The 17,235-nt window shown below is 39.8% G+C and overlaps 1 protein-coding gene across 1 annotated transcript in view; it reads left to right on the top strand.

Moving 5' to 3' along the window:
• ADCY1 (adenylate cyclase 1) overlaps positions 1–17,235 on the top strand; it is a 240,049-nt gene that overhangs the window by 102,809 nt on the left and 120,005 nt on the right. Inside the window, exon 5 of the mRNA XM_069959698.1 lies at positions 3,077–3,204. Within this exon, the coding sequence (XP_069815799.1) occupies positions 3,077–3,204 (128 nt within the window). The remainder of the gene's footprint in view (positions 1–3,076; positions 3,205–17,235) is intronic.

The following is a 17,235-nucleotide window of genomic DNA, read 5'->3' as shown; positions in this document are numbered from 1 at the left end:
GCCTGCTGTCACTAGCAACCAAGCCAGAGGTAGCGACCTGGGGGTCGCCTGCCGCAGCAAGTCCGTCCCGCCTTGCGGCGGGCTCTGGTAAAAACCAGCGGCCCCTTAGACTCTGCTCCCTGGTGCGGTTACTGCCATCGCTAGTGACGGTTCAGTGGATCCACGACTCCAGGCGTTACAATGTCACACCCCAGTCCAGCAAGCATTTGTTTCCCAGGTCATAAAAGTTGCCTGGTTCACTTTAAATAGGTTGTATAGGCTCTTCTAAAAAACAGCTTTTGTTTGTCCTTCACTACCTTGTCATAAGTGACCTTGTGTCTTCAAAAGGATAGTCTTTCTTCCAATGTAAGTGGTGCAAATATTGCACCAAATGCAATACAATATCAGTGAATGAAAAATAGACATCATTGCAACATCTCTCAAAAATAAGCTACGAGAAAAAGCCCAAGTACCCAAAACACAATATGATCGATTGGACCATGATACTTAGTGGCTGGAGACCGGGATCCTACCTCACATCCTGATGTGCGTTTCCCTAGAGGCTTCCTCGGGAGGTACTGAGGTAGGGTGGATTATGGTTGCTTATATGCTGCACAAATGAAAAGTAAAAGAGACAGAGCACAGAGTTTACGCTCAATTCCCTGTGTCTCCTGTCAGCTGTGTCTACACCCTTTGAGTTGAGTCCCTGCTGCAGTACGCATATTCTGTTGTGTGGTATGCTATTACCATAGCACGCCATGGAATATGCGTACAGTAACAAAAATATTTGTTTATTGCTGAACTCCCTGCTTCTGTACTGTAGTGACTGGTCATACATCTAATGTATGTATAGCTGCTTACTTTACAGGGGAGAAAGGTTCTGTCCCTTTTAGCTGATCTATAATCTGTTGCCTGAGGTGAGATCTTCATCTTGCCTCTTACCCTTATCATGTAAATACCTTTTTTTTTTTTTTCTTTTTCTACCATGTTCTCTCTGTATTACATGTGTATTAGTCTTGTAGTAAGATAAGTTAATGGGGTTCAGACTTTAAAGGTAAAAAATTTACCAGTGCATTAATGAACATTCAATATATGTGATAACCATACAAAATAATCTACTTTGGATTTATAGAGCTCTGAGCTGGACTTTCCCGGCTCATTCCCTTAAAAGGTCAGGGTCACACTCAGACCCCAATCGATCAAAACTTGACATGTCTCTGTGACATGCTGCAGCAAACTTGAAGTGTCAGGATAAAAACCTGTTCTAGAGTTATGGATTTTTTTGTTTGTTTTCTTATAAAAAATAAAGTTCTTAGCAAAGCATTTGCTCAAATAGAATCTACTAACTCACCTTGTTAGAGTAAACCCCTGAGAGTTGGACCCTATATTTTAACGTATGGCCTCTCTTGGACTAGAAGTCTATAAAATTGAGCATACAGGATCAACTAAACTCTGTGTACAACACCCACAGTGACTGGGTGGAGTGCAAGGCTAAAGGTAAGTAGCCACACGACTGTCTCTGTGACATGTCAAATGTTTTTCTAATAACAGGTACGGTTTGAAGTAATTTTTTTTTTTTTTTTTTACTAATTAGAGTCTGATACTAAAACATTGTTTTGTTTTTTATTCAGTTTTGTATTTTCTAATTCTGATTAATTATTTTAGTACATTAGTATGGGGGGAGCCATTTTTTCTGAGCTGTTTTTAACAGTATTTGGTGATATGATATGATATGGTATGGGAATAGGTTGTAAAGTAAAGACTAAGGGGGAGATTTATCAAAGGGTGTAAAATTTAGACTGGTGCAAACTGCCCACAGCAACCAATCACAGCTCAGCTTTCCTTTCAGCACTGCCTAAAGCTGAGCTGTAATTGGCTGCTGTGTGTAGTTTGCACCAGTCTAAATTTTACACCCTTTAATAAATCTCCCCCTAAGATTTCACCTCATGTGAAATTCATCCCTGGCTTTGGTTTCAAAAATCATTAGGCTATGTTCACACAACTTTTTTTCAGCTCAGTTTAAAATGATGTCCGTCATTTTGAGTCTAAGATATTGGACGTTATTTAGCTATGTGGTCTCCCCTTAGAGCAATGACTGGTGTTTGTACATTATTTTAGTTTGGGGTTACTAATTGGCCTTTGGGTGTGGCTATATTGAAAAGTCCGTTGAATTTAATAGTAAAAACGGAGAAAGAACGGTGACAAAATAAAGACTATGTGTAAACAACTAATAAAAAACGTCAGCTGTTTGCAAAAGACGTAAAAAAAATAATGATCATGTTCATTATTTTGGCGTCCGCGGAAAAACGTCTGTTATTCAATACATTGTGTGCACTGGACGTTTGTCTTCTCATTGACTTCATTGCATTGCAGTCAGTTAAATCGCGGCAATAACGGATGTTTTTTTCAAATATCACAATCGGCCTTCTTTTCTCTGTTTTTGACGTTGTGTGAACATAGCCTTAGTGAGGTTGCAGCACCTGCTAAATCATTTTGCACAAGGCAGCATGTTTTACTCACTCCTCACTTCCCCTACAGCTGTATTCACATGTCTCATTTTTGTTGCATTGTTGCCATTATGTTTTAGCTAATGCCACAAATCACATTTAAATGACGCTATTTTACTGCCTCTGTGCAATTTGCTGAAAAATCACAGTAGAACCGCAACATAATTGCAATGTGTGAATACAGCCCAAAAGTCCCATTGAAGATTGATATGTATCTGTGCATATGACAGGGCGAGAGTGCTGGAGGCTGTAGGGGTTAAGCTGAAATGCAAGCATCACTTAGGGGGTGGGGTAGAGCCCTGAGACCATATCCAGCCAAGTCACCTGTGACACCAGAAAATGATGCATTGTCTATGGAGAGGAGGAGAAATTGGGGATCTGTGGACAATACTCAGATTGTAGTCCTTCTATTTTCGGCCAGGGATGAATGATAGAGAAACACAGTGAAGACAGAACAGTGATATATCTTGGGGTGATAATTTCATTAAATATAATTTAATGTCTTATGTCTTATTTTTATTGTTATGCATTATAATTGCAAGTAGTAAAGGCCATTGTTTAAAATTATGATCTATTGTAATTTGTAACAGGAAAATCACTGCAGAAGGATAAAGATTCTTGGCGATTGTTATTACTGTGTTTCTGGACTAACACAGCCTAAAACAGACCATGCACATTGCTGTGTTGAAATGGGATTGGATATGATTGACACAATCACGTAAGTACAACCAATGAAACCAATGAAATATTTATCTTTAAATCATATCTGCTTTTTAACACCTTTTAAAAAATTATATGTGCCTATTTTTTTGGTGAATATATGTCTTTTACACCCATTTTTTTCTATTTATGGACCAGTATTCAACAGGCAAATTTTTTTTTTTAGATGTGATTTTTTTTTAAAAATGTGCCTGTTTTGAGTATTCACCCAAAAATTTGCATAATCCAGGATTTGCGGGCAATCATTTGCTCAATTTTCAAAGATCACACAAACAGGTGCCAGCCTACATCTGGTCAGTAGCAGGTGATTTTTTGCAAATATCCGCTATTATTTTTATTCAAAAGTGTGATTAACAAATGATTATTTGTTAAATTAGTTCTACTTGGCTGGGTAAAAAAATGTATGCTCTGTAGAAAAATGTGCACATTTTAGACTCAATAGTAAATGTCCCCTATAGTGTCTTTGTCACTGTTTATAGCCCAAACCAGGAGTTGAACCTCCTCAGAGTAAAACAGTAAGGCCCCTTCACACGTCCGGAAAATCTGCCCGGATTTCCTATCAGGCTTACATTAGACATGGACAATAGACTTACATTAGACATGGACACCCTTCCGGATTTTTTCGGAAGGGTGCCCGTTCCGGAAAATAGGTCAGGATTTTTTAGATCCTGTCCTATTTTCGTCTGGAATTCCGGCACGGACGCCCCCATAGAACTCTATGGGGATGCTAGAAAACCGGACGCTATCCTGATGCACATGAGGATAGCATCCGTAGTTCCGGATTGGTACCCTGCCGCTGTCTCCTGCTGACACCCCTGGACCTAAGCGCCCGCCGATCGCACCTCGGACCGCAGCGCCCGACATCCGGCCACCACTAACCCCGGCCCTTCCCCCCCCCCAGACAGGACTTCAGCACCAGCCCCACTCTAGGGCCCTGCGCCCGGCAGCCCCCCCCCCCCCCCCGTCCGGACCCCAGCGGCACCCGAAACCCCCCGGGCCTCAGCGGCACACACCTCCACCTCAGCGTCCCTTCACCTCAGCGTCCCCCCCCCGGGCCTCAGCGGCACACACCTCCAGTGTAATAATGGGAGTTGTAGTTCTGCAACAGATTACAGGATGACACAGTATAGGAGGGGGAAGGCAGGGGCACAATAGAACTACATCTTCCATCGTGGTTTGTGTGGTAATATGCAGGACTACATCACAAAATGGGAGTTGTAGTTCTGCAACAGATTAGAGGATGACACATGGCACAAGGGAGACGCAGTGGCAGGGTACACGAGGGGGACGCAGTGGCAGGGTACTCGAGGGGGACGCAGTGGCAGGGTACACGAGGGGGGGCGCAGTGGCAGGGTACTCGAGGGGGACGCAGTGGCAGGGTACACGGGGGGTGCAGTGGCAGGGTACACGAGGGGGATGCAGTGGCAGGGTACACAAGGGGTGATGTGGGTACTTGTGATGTATGTTGGCATACTAGACGATATTGAGAACACTTTTTTTTTCTGAAGGTATTTCCTGATGGTTTCCTGAAGGTAAAAACGGATTACTGTCAGGAAATCCTGATACTTTCCTGATGACATTCGAGGCCTCCTGATAAGGATTTCCTGACAGTAAAAACTGACATGGACGTGTGAATGGTCGTATCTCTGTGTGGATTCACATAAGATGTAAAAATACACCACAAGGGGGGACATGTATGAAAAGGCGTAAGATGGGGCAAATTGGTGTAAAAATATTTGCAAATAGTATTTTTGCTAATATTTTTTTCGCATCTGTGCCACCTTCGCCAGTGGGACGGAGAGGGGGTGTTGGGGAGGGGGGGCGTGCAGAAGCATGGAGAGTGGGTGTCATTTATCATTTTTCTGGATGAAAAATTATACTCAAACCTACACCAGCTCTGAGCTGGCATAGGTTTTAAAATTTTCGCACTGACGGTCTCCGTGCACTTGGGATTTATGTAAAGGCGATGCGCCTCTACATAAGTCCCCTGAGCTCCGGAGCTGCGGGTTGACAGTTGTAAGCCCGGACTTCATAAATGTCACCCAAGATCCGCAACAGTAATTGTGCAGAAAAAGAAATAAGTGGGAATTGTGTTGTGGATTTTGTAAAGTATTTGCTGCAGATTTCAGTGCAGAATTTCACAAGTATATGACAAATTTCCATATCCAGGATATGCCATACATATTGCATTTACACTGCAGTAAATATTTATACAGTGGAAATTTAAACCATTTATCAGTAACAGATTTTTCCCCATACATAGGAGTACATGGTGTAAGTTTCCAGAGTGGATTTTTTATGAGGAATGTACCCCTACAATCTAGAGTGTTATTCACAATTCTGCTGTTTTATAGGAAACAGCCAATAGCTCAATAGCTTAGCTGAGCTCTTCTATAAACATCTTATTTAGTTGGAAAGTATATTTTTTTTTGTGTATTTGATTACAGTCTTGTTTAAAGATTACACTTCCCAGAATACAAATCAACCAAACAAATTCTCTGTAGACATTTAACCAAAAGATGATCATGAATATTATTAGGATTCGGATAGATGGCAGCCATTTTCCCATTGTGGGAACATTGCCTATAACTCAGGATGAAATGAGTAAGAGTTACATAATGATACTCTTGTTTTGGATCCTTGATGTACACCAAGTGTATGTTCTCTATTTTCCTCATGTTTATTTTGAAAATACAATAAATAAAGTGTTATATAAAAAGTTACTCAGCTTTCCATATATAATCTGTAAAATAGGTTTCAAAGTGGACTTAATCTTTATAGATTTATTTATAGATTACATAAATTAAAGGGTGACTCTCACTTTAAAAAAATGTTGGGATGTCATATTTACATCTCAGAAATTGATTGCAGAGAGTCCAGGGAGGGTTTCCACCTTTTGAGCCCTGCAAATTTTAAAACACTCCGGTTTCCATCATTTTACAAGGGTTCATAAATATTTGAAAGCGGAGCTTCGATTGGTTGCTATTGGAAACAAAGAGCATCCTTAGTGTAATGGGCATATAACACGGTAAACAATCACTACAATCACTGATCTGCTAGATCGACACTTAGTAAGCATCCTCTTGCTTGCTCAGTTCGGTGGGGATATCTGCTTCATTTGGCAAATAATTGCTCCATTTAATAGGGCCTTACGACTGCTTGATAAATCTCCCCGGATGTTTCTTGCTGAGGGCGAGACTAGGGACTGCTTCAGGAACAGAAACACCCTGTTCTGCACTATCCGGATCCAGTTTCCACTTCAATATGTAATGTGTATTTTTTATTAATTCATAAATTAAAGCTGTATAAAAAGACCTTGCGTGTTTTAGGTAGCCAAGAGCACTAAGTAAGCAGGGTAGAGTTGCATGTGCCCAAGCATGTCTGCACTGTAAAGTTCAAACTCAACCCATTTAATATACAGTAATAACTTCCCAAACGCCTCGGTATTCTAACAAAATTTTCCCGTGAAGCTTTGATCCGAGCAAGGGTTCCTATCATTATGACGTGAATTCACGCTTCTTTATAGGGTGTTCCCCGCAGCTGAGAGAACCAGTAGCGTGCAGCAAGTTTAAACAGCCGCCCGGTCCTCCCTTTCACTCTCTGCTGCGGGGAACACCATGTAAAGAAGCGAGGATTCCTGTCATTATGATTGGAATCCCTGCCTCTTTACCAGTGTGTTCCATACAACTGAGAGAGAAAGATGGCAAGTTTAAACAGCTGCCTGTTCCTGCCTCTCTCTCTGCTGCGTGGAAAACAGAGCAGGGGTTGCCATCATAATGATGGGAATCCCCTGTGCTGACGGCCCCACACGGCTTACCTAGCAGCCGCTGGTGGCTTCTTCCCCCGACGACTCCTCCACCAGCGCGCAGCAGCTCCTGGTACCCATCTAGGCTGCCGGCGCCCTGGCTCCAGCACTGGCGACCCTCCACACCACAGCTGCCGCCTCTACCAACTCCCAAGTTGCGGGGCTCACCCTGTCAGCCTGCCTCGGCTCCTGGCACCCCTCTCCAGGCTCCTGAACCAGCCTGCTGGCTGGTTTACGTTCTGCGCCTTCTGGTCTTTGGTGATTGTAACTGTTTACAAGGTGGTAGCTCTCTCCCTGGAGATATATTAAAGATTGGAGATTTATTATTACTTCTACCTGCTGCTTACTGGAAAAACAGTACCCAACACTCCAATAACATCTTGGATCGCCAAAGTTGGGAAAACAGTTCTATATATAGAGCATTTGATCACAATCAGAATATATAACTGGCTATTTCAATTTATTTTTCTTTATTTCTTCAACTATGCCTAGTTTCACAAAGGATGGCTCTGGCTTCTACAGCTATTTTTTCCTTTGTACAGTGCCAATATTGTTTTTGTACTTATAACTTTGTTGGGAATTTTGGGAAGACTAGCTCACTTCATCTAACATGCAACTTACCTGTTCCATGCATAGTAGGTGAACAGTGAAAAAAAAGTACTTAAAGGAATATTCTGAGCACAGACATTTGCTGTTTAATTTAAGGTTGAGCTCTAAAACCTAAAAACCTAACGAGATCCTCAGGCATGGAATACACTGAATGCAAGTGCAGTGTGCGCTCTGAGATCCTGTGACATTGATCTAGGGACTGGCTTTAATGCAGATGCAACTGCAATCCTAGGCCCTATTGATATATGTGTAAGAGTGTAATGAACTTCTTGTCTCAGACAGTGCATATAGGGGAAACTAAAGAACCTCCAGTGGAGTTCTATAAAAGCGAAGAACGTTTTTTTTTTTTTTGGGGGGGGGGGTTGGTGGATACAGTATTGCTTTAATTACTTTCTGCTCCAAATGAACTTTTTTATATACTCTAACAATGTATGCCTGCTACAAAACAGTTTTTGGAAATAAACAAAAATATTACAGAATTGCTTAAACAGTAAATCCTTAAAGGAAATGTACCATCAGGTACATTGCTCCTATTTTTTTTGCCTTAATCGATCGGTGCCATGCTCGGCACTGATTTTTTCCCGAGCACTGGCCAGTGTGCCGATATCCCCTCCCTTCTGTGACGTGGCTCATTGAGTCTAACCTCTGGAGCCATGTAGGGGTTTTCTACACTGCCCTCAGGGGTTGGTGCTCGGGAAAAGACTGGCGCTGAGCGAGGGAACCGGGTGGCCAATTAAAAAAAAGGACTGTGCCACTGGCATCCCCGTGCTGTTGCCAGTCGATTAAGGGGAAAAAAATTATGATGTACCTGATTTGCTTTAATGCCTTGATAAAATAGTGGTAAAAGGACATTGAACAGGCTGTTGCTGTGTTTGGCTAATGATTTACACAATACACTACTATAGATGTCATGTGGAGGGAAATGGGTTAATGATGCACTTGTTTTGTATGGTGCTTTGTGCCATCTTGCTGAACCTATTTTATCAAAATTTAGAAATATGCTTTACAGCACGCAACATAGACAATAGGCACAGTAGACCGGACCTGTGTCATTCAGCAACCTTTACAGAGGTTTTTATGTAGGGAGAAGGGCACTGAATTTTGAGGAACAGGTATTGTGTATATCTCTGTTATCTTCAATTCTATGTAGAAAGATTTAAAAGATTTTGATATGGGTCAGAAGAATGAGCACTATCTCCGAATAGCATAATTGCCCAAATTTAGGTAAAATGAAGATAATGTAATAGAAAATAAATTTTATCGATAAGCAAAAATTGTACATGTTCATGCATAGGGTTATGTTCACACGCAGTATTTTTGCTCAGTATTTTGGTTAGTATTTTCCAACTAAAACCAGGAGTAGATTAAAAACACAGAAAAGCTATGTTCACACACCGTGAACAAATAATTGCTGTTATTTTAAAACAATGGCTGTTATTTGCCAATAAATAATAGCCATTGTTTTAAAATAAGAGCAATTATTTGCCGTTAAATTTCAACAGTGTGTGAACTAAAAGTGCAAGAGTGACAACAGTGTTATATGTGACTACCCAAAAATAAAATTTTTGCCTGCAGCTCTAAATGTATATAGGGGAAAAAAAAAACATTTCTAATTTCAGGCTGATTAGAAACATTATTTCGTATTTTAACAAAAGATGACAAAAAAAAGGGTACGTAAAGTGTCATTGTCATTATAACTTTTAAAACCTAAATCAACAGTAGATGCGAAATAAAGCAAATTTGCAATTTACATTCCTTTTTTTTCTTTTATTATGGAAAACAGCACTTCCTATGCTTGCAGGTGAAAATTATGGTGAACTTCTACACCTGCTCAGGAGCAGGTGTAGTTTTCCTGACAGGCCGAATAGCAGGGGCAAATTGGTCCAGATTCACTTAGGGGTGTGCACCTCTTAGTGAATTCGGCAAAGTAATTGGGGCGGGGCCTAATTTATGACATATGAGTACGACGGTCTTGATAAATCCCTCTTGCGTGTTTAGTCTCTTTTTTTTGTGACCAGCACAACACTTAAAAGCTGCCTTTAGGAGACTGGATTTCTGGTAAGTTCAGCTTTGTTTTATAGTATGATAAAATAATAATAATCAATGTATATTGCAAACTTGTTTATTTCACATCTACTGTTGATTTAGACTTTGAAAGTTATGACTTCAGTGACACTTTAAAGCATGTTTGCAATATACAGTCATTTCTTACTAGTTATAATGCTTTTAAATGGGTTGAAAACCTTTTTCCTGTCGAGGGCTTTTTAAGCATTTATAAAAATCATTTGAGGGCCATAAACTGAATGTATACACTCATTCTTTCTCTATGTGCGGCAGTAGCATAGCGTGAGTTGGCAGCACCCAGGGAAAGGAAAAGTATTGCACCCCTGATGCCCCTAGTATTTTAGTTAACCCTCAAGATTCCACCTAGTATTGTATTTAACCCCAAATGATGCCCCTGGTAGCCATAGTTAACCCCTCAGTGATGCAACCGATAGCCATAGTTAACTTCCCTGTTATTACCCTGGTAGCCATAGTTAGCCCCCCAGTCATGACCCTGGTAGCCATAGTTAACCCCCCAGGGATGTCCCTGTTGGCTACCCCAGTGGCTCAGTGCATCTGTCAAATCTATGCCTTTTTAGCGAGCGTGCTGATGACTGGGACTTCCTCCGTTTAGTCTCTTTTTTTCAACCAGCACAAGACTAAAAAGCTGCATTCAGGAGACTGGACTTTGATTTTTGGTAAGTATAGTGTTAATTTAAAGCATGTTAACAAAAAAAAAAATTAATGTAAATTGCAAAGCTGCTTTATAGCACATGCCCTGTTGATTTTCAAAGTTATACCGTAACAACTGTGATACTTTAAGGCTAAGACAGCCGCCTTTACTCAATATGTTCCTGAAGTGGGAACACAACCAGAAAAACTCTTTTTGTTTCTTAGTATATTATGTGGTTCATGAACTATTACAATATATCATTATTAAAATATTACTTGTCCTATGAAAAATATACCCTTATATAAATTAACAAAACAATTTACATGTTAAGGCTGGGTTCACACTACATATATTTCAGGCAGTATTTGGTCCTCATGTCAGGTCCTCATAGCAACCAAAACCAGGAGTGGATTGAAAACACAGAAAGGATCTGTTCACACAATGTTGAAATTGAGTGGATGGCCGCCATATAACAGTAAATAACGGCCATTATTTCAATACCACAGCCGTTGTTTTAAAATAACAGCAAATATTTGCCATTAAATGATGGCCATCCACTCAATTACAACATTATGTGAACAGAGCCTTTCTGTGTTTTCAATCCACTCCTGGTTTTGGTTGCTATACAGCCTCACAAATACAGCCTCAAATATACATAGTGTGAACCCAGCCTAAAGCTGTATGTAAATAAAAAATACATAAATTAAGTTTCTTGGTTTACAGTAGTATACTTTTAGGGTCCCTTTTTTTCCAGTATTTAATTCCAGTTGTTAATTTTAAGACAAAAGGGGATAAATCATTTATCACTACTCTATATTTAAGCAGGTAGGTTCACCCACACTAAAATAAATGCTGAAAACATTTAAATAAGCAGGTTTTTTTTTTTTTTTTTTTTTGCAAAAACATATAGTAAATAATGAGCACATTCATTATTTGGATGATCGTAATTAATAACGGCCTGTTATTCTATAAGATGTTTACACTGCTGTCCAATTTTCTATTAACTTCAATGAAGCACATTATTTTTTTAAAATACTGCCAGATTTTTATCTGAAAAATACAGCTGTATTTTACTTTTATTTTATTGAATGTTAACATGTCCTCATAATATCAAAGTATGCTTCTGCAGAAAGAAAAAAGCAAAAATCACTCAATTCAACAGAAATTGTAAAGCTGTTAAACATTTTTAGCGATGGCCAATATGTTTTTTTTTTCTTTACTAAAGTCCTCAGGTGTAACATTTTCCCAGCCAGTGTTAGGCTATGTTCACACACAGTATTTCCCTAAGTCTTTTGGTCAGTATTTTTTCAACCAAAATCAGGATTGGAACTGACAGCAAAATTATAATAGAAAGATTTGAACCCGTTTCTGTGTTTTCAACCCACTCCTGGTTTTGGTTGAAAAAAGACTGACAGAAATACTGTGAGTGAACATAACCTAATGCTGACAGACATAATACACTGTATATTCAAAGTATGTAAAAAAAAACAAACAGAAAAGACATCTGCTTTTTCTATTTAAAAACACGTCCGTTTTGCCACAGAGTCAATGCAATGATGGACTTCCAATGTGCACTGTGTATTAAATAACAGATGTTGTCCACATGGGCATCAAAGCAATGATTATGACAATTCTTTTCGGATGTCTATTGCAAATAGCAGACAGTTGTTTACACACAGTTTTTCTTTTTTTCTCTGTCTTTACTACTAAATTCAATGGACTTTTCAATTAAGGCTATGTTCACACAACGTAAAACTACGCCCGTAGTTCTCGTAGTTCTTGTTTTGCGGTGTGTAACAAAGCCTTATGTGCAATGGGATCCCGGCCGGAGCGTACACACATCTTATACGCTTCGGCTGGGATCTCATACGGCGCCAGAAAAAACTGACAGTTCACACAGTGAAGCGAACGGCTCCGGCCACTCGCTTCCCTGTGCGCTATGGGAAGCTCTGATGCGGGCGCGCGCTGATGCGCCCGCATCAGAGCTTCCCATAGCGCACAGGGAAGCGAGCGGCCGGAGACATTCGCTTCACTGTGTGAACTGTCAGTTTTTTCTGGCGCCGTATGAGATCGTGACCATAGCCTAAAGATACACCCAAAGGCCAATTAGTCCACAAATGGGTCCATTTGCACAGAAAGATTATCTGACAGATTATCTGCCAAAGATTTGAAGCCAAAGCCATGAATGGATTTGAAAAGAGGAGAAATCTCAGGCTTTCCTTTATAACATGATCTCTGTTTATAGTCTGTTTCTGGCTTTGGCTTCAAATCTTTGGCAGATAATCTGTCAGATAATCTTTCCGTGTAAGTGGACCCTTAACTGGAATAATGTACCTACAGCCATCATTGCACTGACAGGCAGCCAAACAGCGAAAAAACTGACGTAATTTTGAACTCAATATGATAGATGTAATTTTTTCTTTTTAAAAACTGAGAGGAATAAACATTGTGGGAACATAGCAGGAGTGCAGTATAATATATGACCCATGTAAAAGACCCGAAAATAAAATACGCCCCCACTCCCCCAACTTTCAAAAAGTTTAACATAAAAAAATTTACACATCTGCATCTATAAATACATGTTCTCTAAAATAATTTAAAAAAAAAACTATATTTTTCGGCCTATAATATGTACTTTGAGGCTATGTTCACACTATGTATAAGATGGAGACAGGGTAGCCCCTGATCTTCACGCTAAGTATCAACTGTATAAACAAAACTTATCCCTATATACTGTGAAGATCACTTAAAATTTAACTTTTATTTGAAATTATTTTAAAATTAAAAATGTATTGTGCGACCAGTGATTAAAAATGTAGGGAGACAACAGCAAAAATTGGATAAATATAGGTGCGCCGATTAGTGTGTTATCAGATAGGAAAATTGTTATAATATTGACTTATAAAAGTGTGGTACTGTATGAAATATCAGAGATTGCTAAGGGGTCAACCGACCATGCCTATAATCTCTATATGCGATAGCTGAATGAACAGACCACTTTTATAATACAGTCTATTTAAGCAAGGTATAAACCTTTGCGAAGTTGTGAAACTATACAAAGGTTAGTGATATCAAAAAAGAATGGATCAACAGTTGGTCAACCGACCGGTATCACTGAATGGATCCGTTCTTATCACCAAACCCAGTATAGACATAAACTATCTGATATGCTGAACCGTGGCCAGCCGATGTAAGGCTTATCGCTGGCTCACGGTATTAGATACTGAGCGCTCTTATTTGAGTCCTAGCATGATGGCTCCCTCGTATTAAAAACACATAAAAATCCCACCACCAACCCCGACGTTTCGCCACTAAACTTGTGGCTTTATCAAGAGGATTTGTTATAGTGACCGGCGCCGCTATTGCGGTGATATTTAAACCCATAATGGGTTGTACACAAGTACATGTCAGACCTCCCATCATTTGAATAGGCAAATCAGGTAGTTCTCCCCATTGACAGACAGGTCTCTGAACCTATAAGTCTGTTTCATTATAGGACTTCCATTCAGTATTGAGCTCATTAGGCAAATTAGTTCATTAATTCGGAAGGTGGAGCAGGCTTGACGCATGCGTTCAAACTTAGACCTATAGAGTGATGATAATGTGTGGTGCGCATGCGCAGCCACTTAGACTCAGTTCAATTAATTTCCAGCGCATGCGTGCACACTTAGTTTTATTTCAAATTATTCCGATGCGCATGCGTGGATACTTAGTCATCGGTGTGATAGTATTCTTATGTGTTTCTTAGATCTTAGGCCACGGAGGTCAGAATAGATACTAGTGCGCATGGGCGAGAACTTAGTCGCAGGATTCTATGATGTTACTGCGCATGTTTGTAAACTTTAACTCCGAACGACAGGTCAGTTGGATTATGTATATATTTATGTTGTAACAAAATATAATGCTTAATGTATTACAAAGAGGTGAACGCAGATACTTGCGTCATAGCTCCGATTGAATAGCTGCCGGATTCTCTTATGGCTCAATATTATGATACATATCAATACGACTTAATTTTTGATGGAGTCTGGAAAGAAGTTTAGCTTGCTCATATTACTAATTAGAGATAGGGAGGTAGGTCACTATAAACGGTAGTATGTAAATTTTGTCGCTGTATAAGTTTTGTCACTGTATAATAATATTACTCTTTAGTTTACTTATCAGACCTAGAAAATTATATGAAGAGAGTAAAGGTAAAGCCCTCATTCATACCTGCTGGGCTCATACTTTTGAGCCTATAGATCCATTTTGCCTCCTCTTTTAAGAGGAGGTTGCTCAAATTTCCCCCTCTTGGACCAAGTATAATTTTTCTTAGACCAAAAAATGTTATGGCTTTTAGGTCGTTACTATGTGCTTCTTTTATGTGTTTGGCCACTGCAGTTTCAGTACCTGTACGAATATTGCTTAGATGTGAGCCCACTCTGTACCTGAATTCTTGTATGGTTTTACCCACATAAATTTTCGGACAGGTACACATAGCCACATAGATGATACCACTTGTTTTGCAGTTGATACGATCATAGAGGAATATTGTTTTGCCATTCGATGGATTGATGAATTCCGTTCTCCTGGGAATGAACTTACAGTTTACACATTGACCACATGGTGAAGTCCCCTTGATTGTTAATGGAGTACTGATTTGTGGGGTTGAGGGGGAGATGGCAAAGTGGCTGTGTACTAAGATGTCCTTAATGTTTCTACCTCTTCTGTATGTAATATTGGGGTATTCGTTAAGTACCTCTTGTAAATCTTTGTCACTCCTTAGAACAGACCAGTATTTCCGAATTATATTTGAGACTTCTGTTGAGCAGTTATCATAGGTGCCGATACACCGTATAATCTTTTTGTTTTTCTTCTCCTTGAAAACGGAGTCAGTTAAAAGGTTATTTCTCTGTGTGTTCTTGGCCCTCTTGTAGGCCTTATTTAGAATAGGTCTCGGATATCCTCGTGTTCTAAATCTCCGTTGGAGATCTTTACATTCTTTTTCAAAGTTGTCATCATTTGAGCAGTTCCTCCTCGCTCGCAGGTATTGACCCGTAGGGATACCTGCTTTTAAGGACTTCGGATGACAGCTCTGCCAATGGAGTAGACTATTCGTAGATGTTTCCTTCCTGTAGATGTTAGTTTGTATTGAGTTGTCCTGGTCAATGTAAATCTGCAAGTCCAAAAAATTGATTTTTCTACCTCCAATCTCACTCGTAAAGAACATGCCTATAGCATTTGTATTTAGTTCAGTTACGAAATCCATTAGGGATTCTCTGCTGCCTTCCCAAAAAATCAAAATATCGTCAATAAAACGACCCCAAAAAGAAATGTGTTGAGTGTATTGTTCATTATGTTCAGTGAAAACCAATCGATCCTCCCACCACCCAAGAAAGAGGTTTGCGTAGGAGGGTGCACAGGTGGTACCCATCGCTGTGCCTTTTAGTTGACGGTAAATTATATCATTGAAAGTGAAGTAATTGTGAGTAAGGACAAATGATAATAGTGATGTGATGAAATTATTGTGACTTTGATATTGTATTCCACGTGTGTTCAAAAAATGAGTGACTGCTCTTATACCCAGATGGTGTTGTATATTACTGTAGAGAGCTTCTACATCTAAACTGACCAGTAGTGTGTTGTCAGTGACTGTGATTTCATGTAATTTAGATACAGTGTCCTTTGTGTCCTTCAAATAGGATGGGAGTGTAGTAACAAATGGTCGCAGTATTTGATCAATATATTTGCTCGATCCTTGGGTCAAGTTGTTGTTGCCCGAAACTATCGGGCGTCCTGGAATAGGTTTTGTTTTTTTATGCACCTTAGGTAGTGAGTAGAAGGTAGACATTGTTGGCTTGTCATCGTACATGACTTTAAACTCATCCTCCGTTATCATTTTATTTCTCTTTGCCTCCATGAGTAGAACTTTTAGCTCTCTTAAAAAACCTGGTGTTGGGTCTCTCTTCAAGATCTCGTACGTAGTGCGATCGTCTAGAATCCGTAGAGTCATTGATAAGTAGTCACCTCTGTTCATAATTACAATATTTCCACCTTTATCTGAGCTCTTGATTTCAATTTCTTTATTTTGTCTCAGATATTCAAGGGCATCCCATTCTGATCTGGTTAGATTTTTAGGGATTCTTTCTTTCTTTTTCCGTTTACTCAATTCAGCTAGATCAAGGCTGACCATATTTACAAATGTCTCTATATTGTGGTATAGGGCTATTGTGGGTGTATATTGACTTTTTGAACGCATGCGTCAAGCCTGCTCCGCCTTCCGAATTAATGAACTAATTTGCCTAATGAGCTCAATACTGAATGGAAGTCCTATAATGAAACAGACTTATAGGTTCAGAGACCTGTCTGTCAATGGGGAGAACTACCTGATTTGCCTATTCAAATGATGGGAGGTCTGACATGTACTTGTGTACAACCCTTTATGGGTTTAAATATCACCGCAATAGCGGCGCCGGTCACTATAACAAATCCTCTTGATAAAGCCACAAGTTTAGTGGCGAAACGTCGGGGTTGGTGGTGGGATTTTTATGTGTTTTTAATACGAGGGAGCCATCATGCTAGGACTCAAATAAGAGCGCTCAGTATCTAATACCGTGAGCCAGCGATAAGCCTTACATCGGCTGGCCACGGTTCAGCATATCAGATAGTTTATGTCTATACTGGGTTTGGTGATAAGAACGGATCCATTCAGTGATACCGGTCGGTTGACCAACTGTTGATCTATTCCTTTTTGATATCACTAACCTTTGTATAGTTTCACAACTTCGCAAAGGTTTATACCTTGCTTAAATAGACTGTATTATAATAGTGGTCTGTTCATTCAGCTATCGCATATAGAGATTATAGGCATGGTCGGTTGACCCCTTAGCGATCTCTGATATTTCATACAGTACCACACT

The sequence above is a fragment of the Dendropsophus ebraccatus genome, chromosome 2, assembly GCF_027789765.1.
Source record: "Dendropsophus ebraccatus isolate aDenEbr1 chromosome 2, aDenEbr1.pat, whole genome shotgun sequence".
In the NCBI taxonomy this organism is placed as follows: domain Eukaryota; kingdom Metazoa; phylum Chordata; class Amphibia; order Anura; family Hylidae; genus Dendropsophus; species Dendropsophus ebraccatus.
Note: the sequence above shows the minus strand (reverse complement) of the source record. Positions and strands in the feature narration are given on the sequence as shown.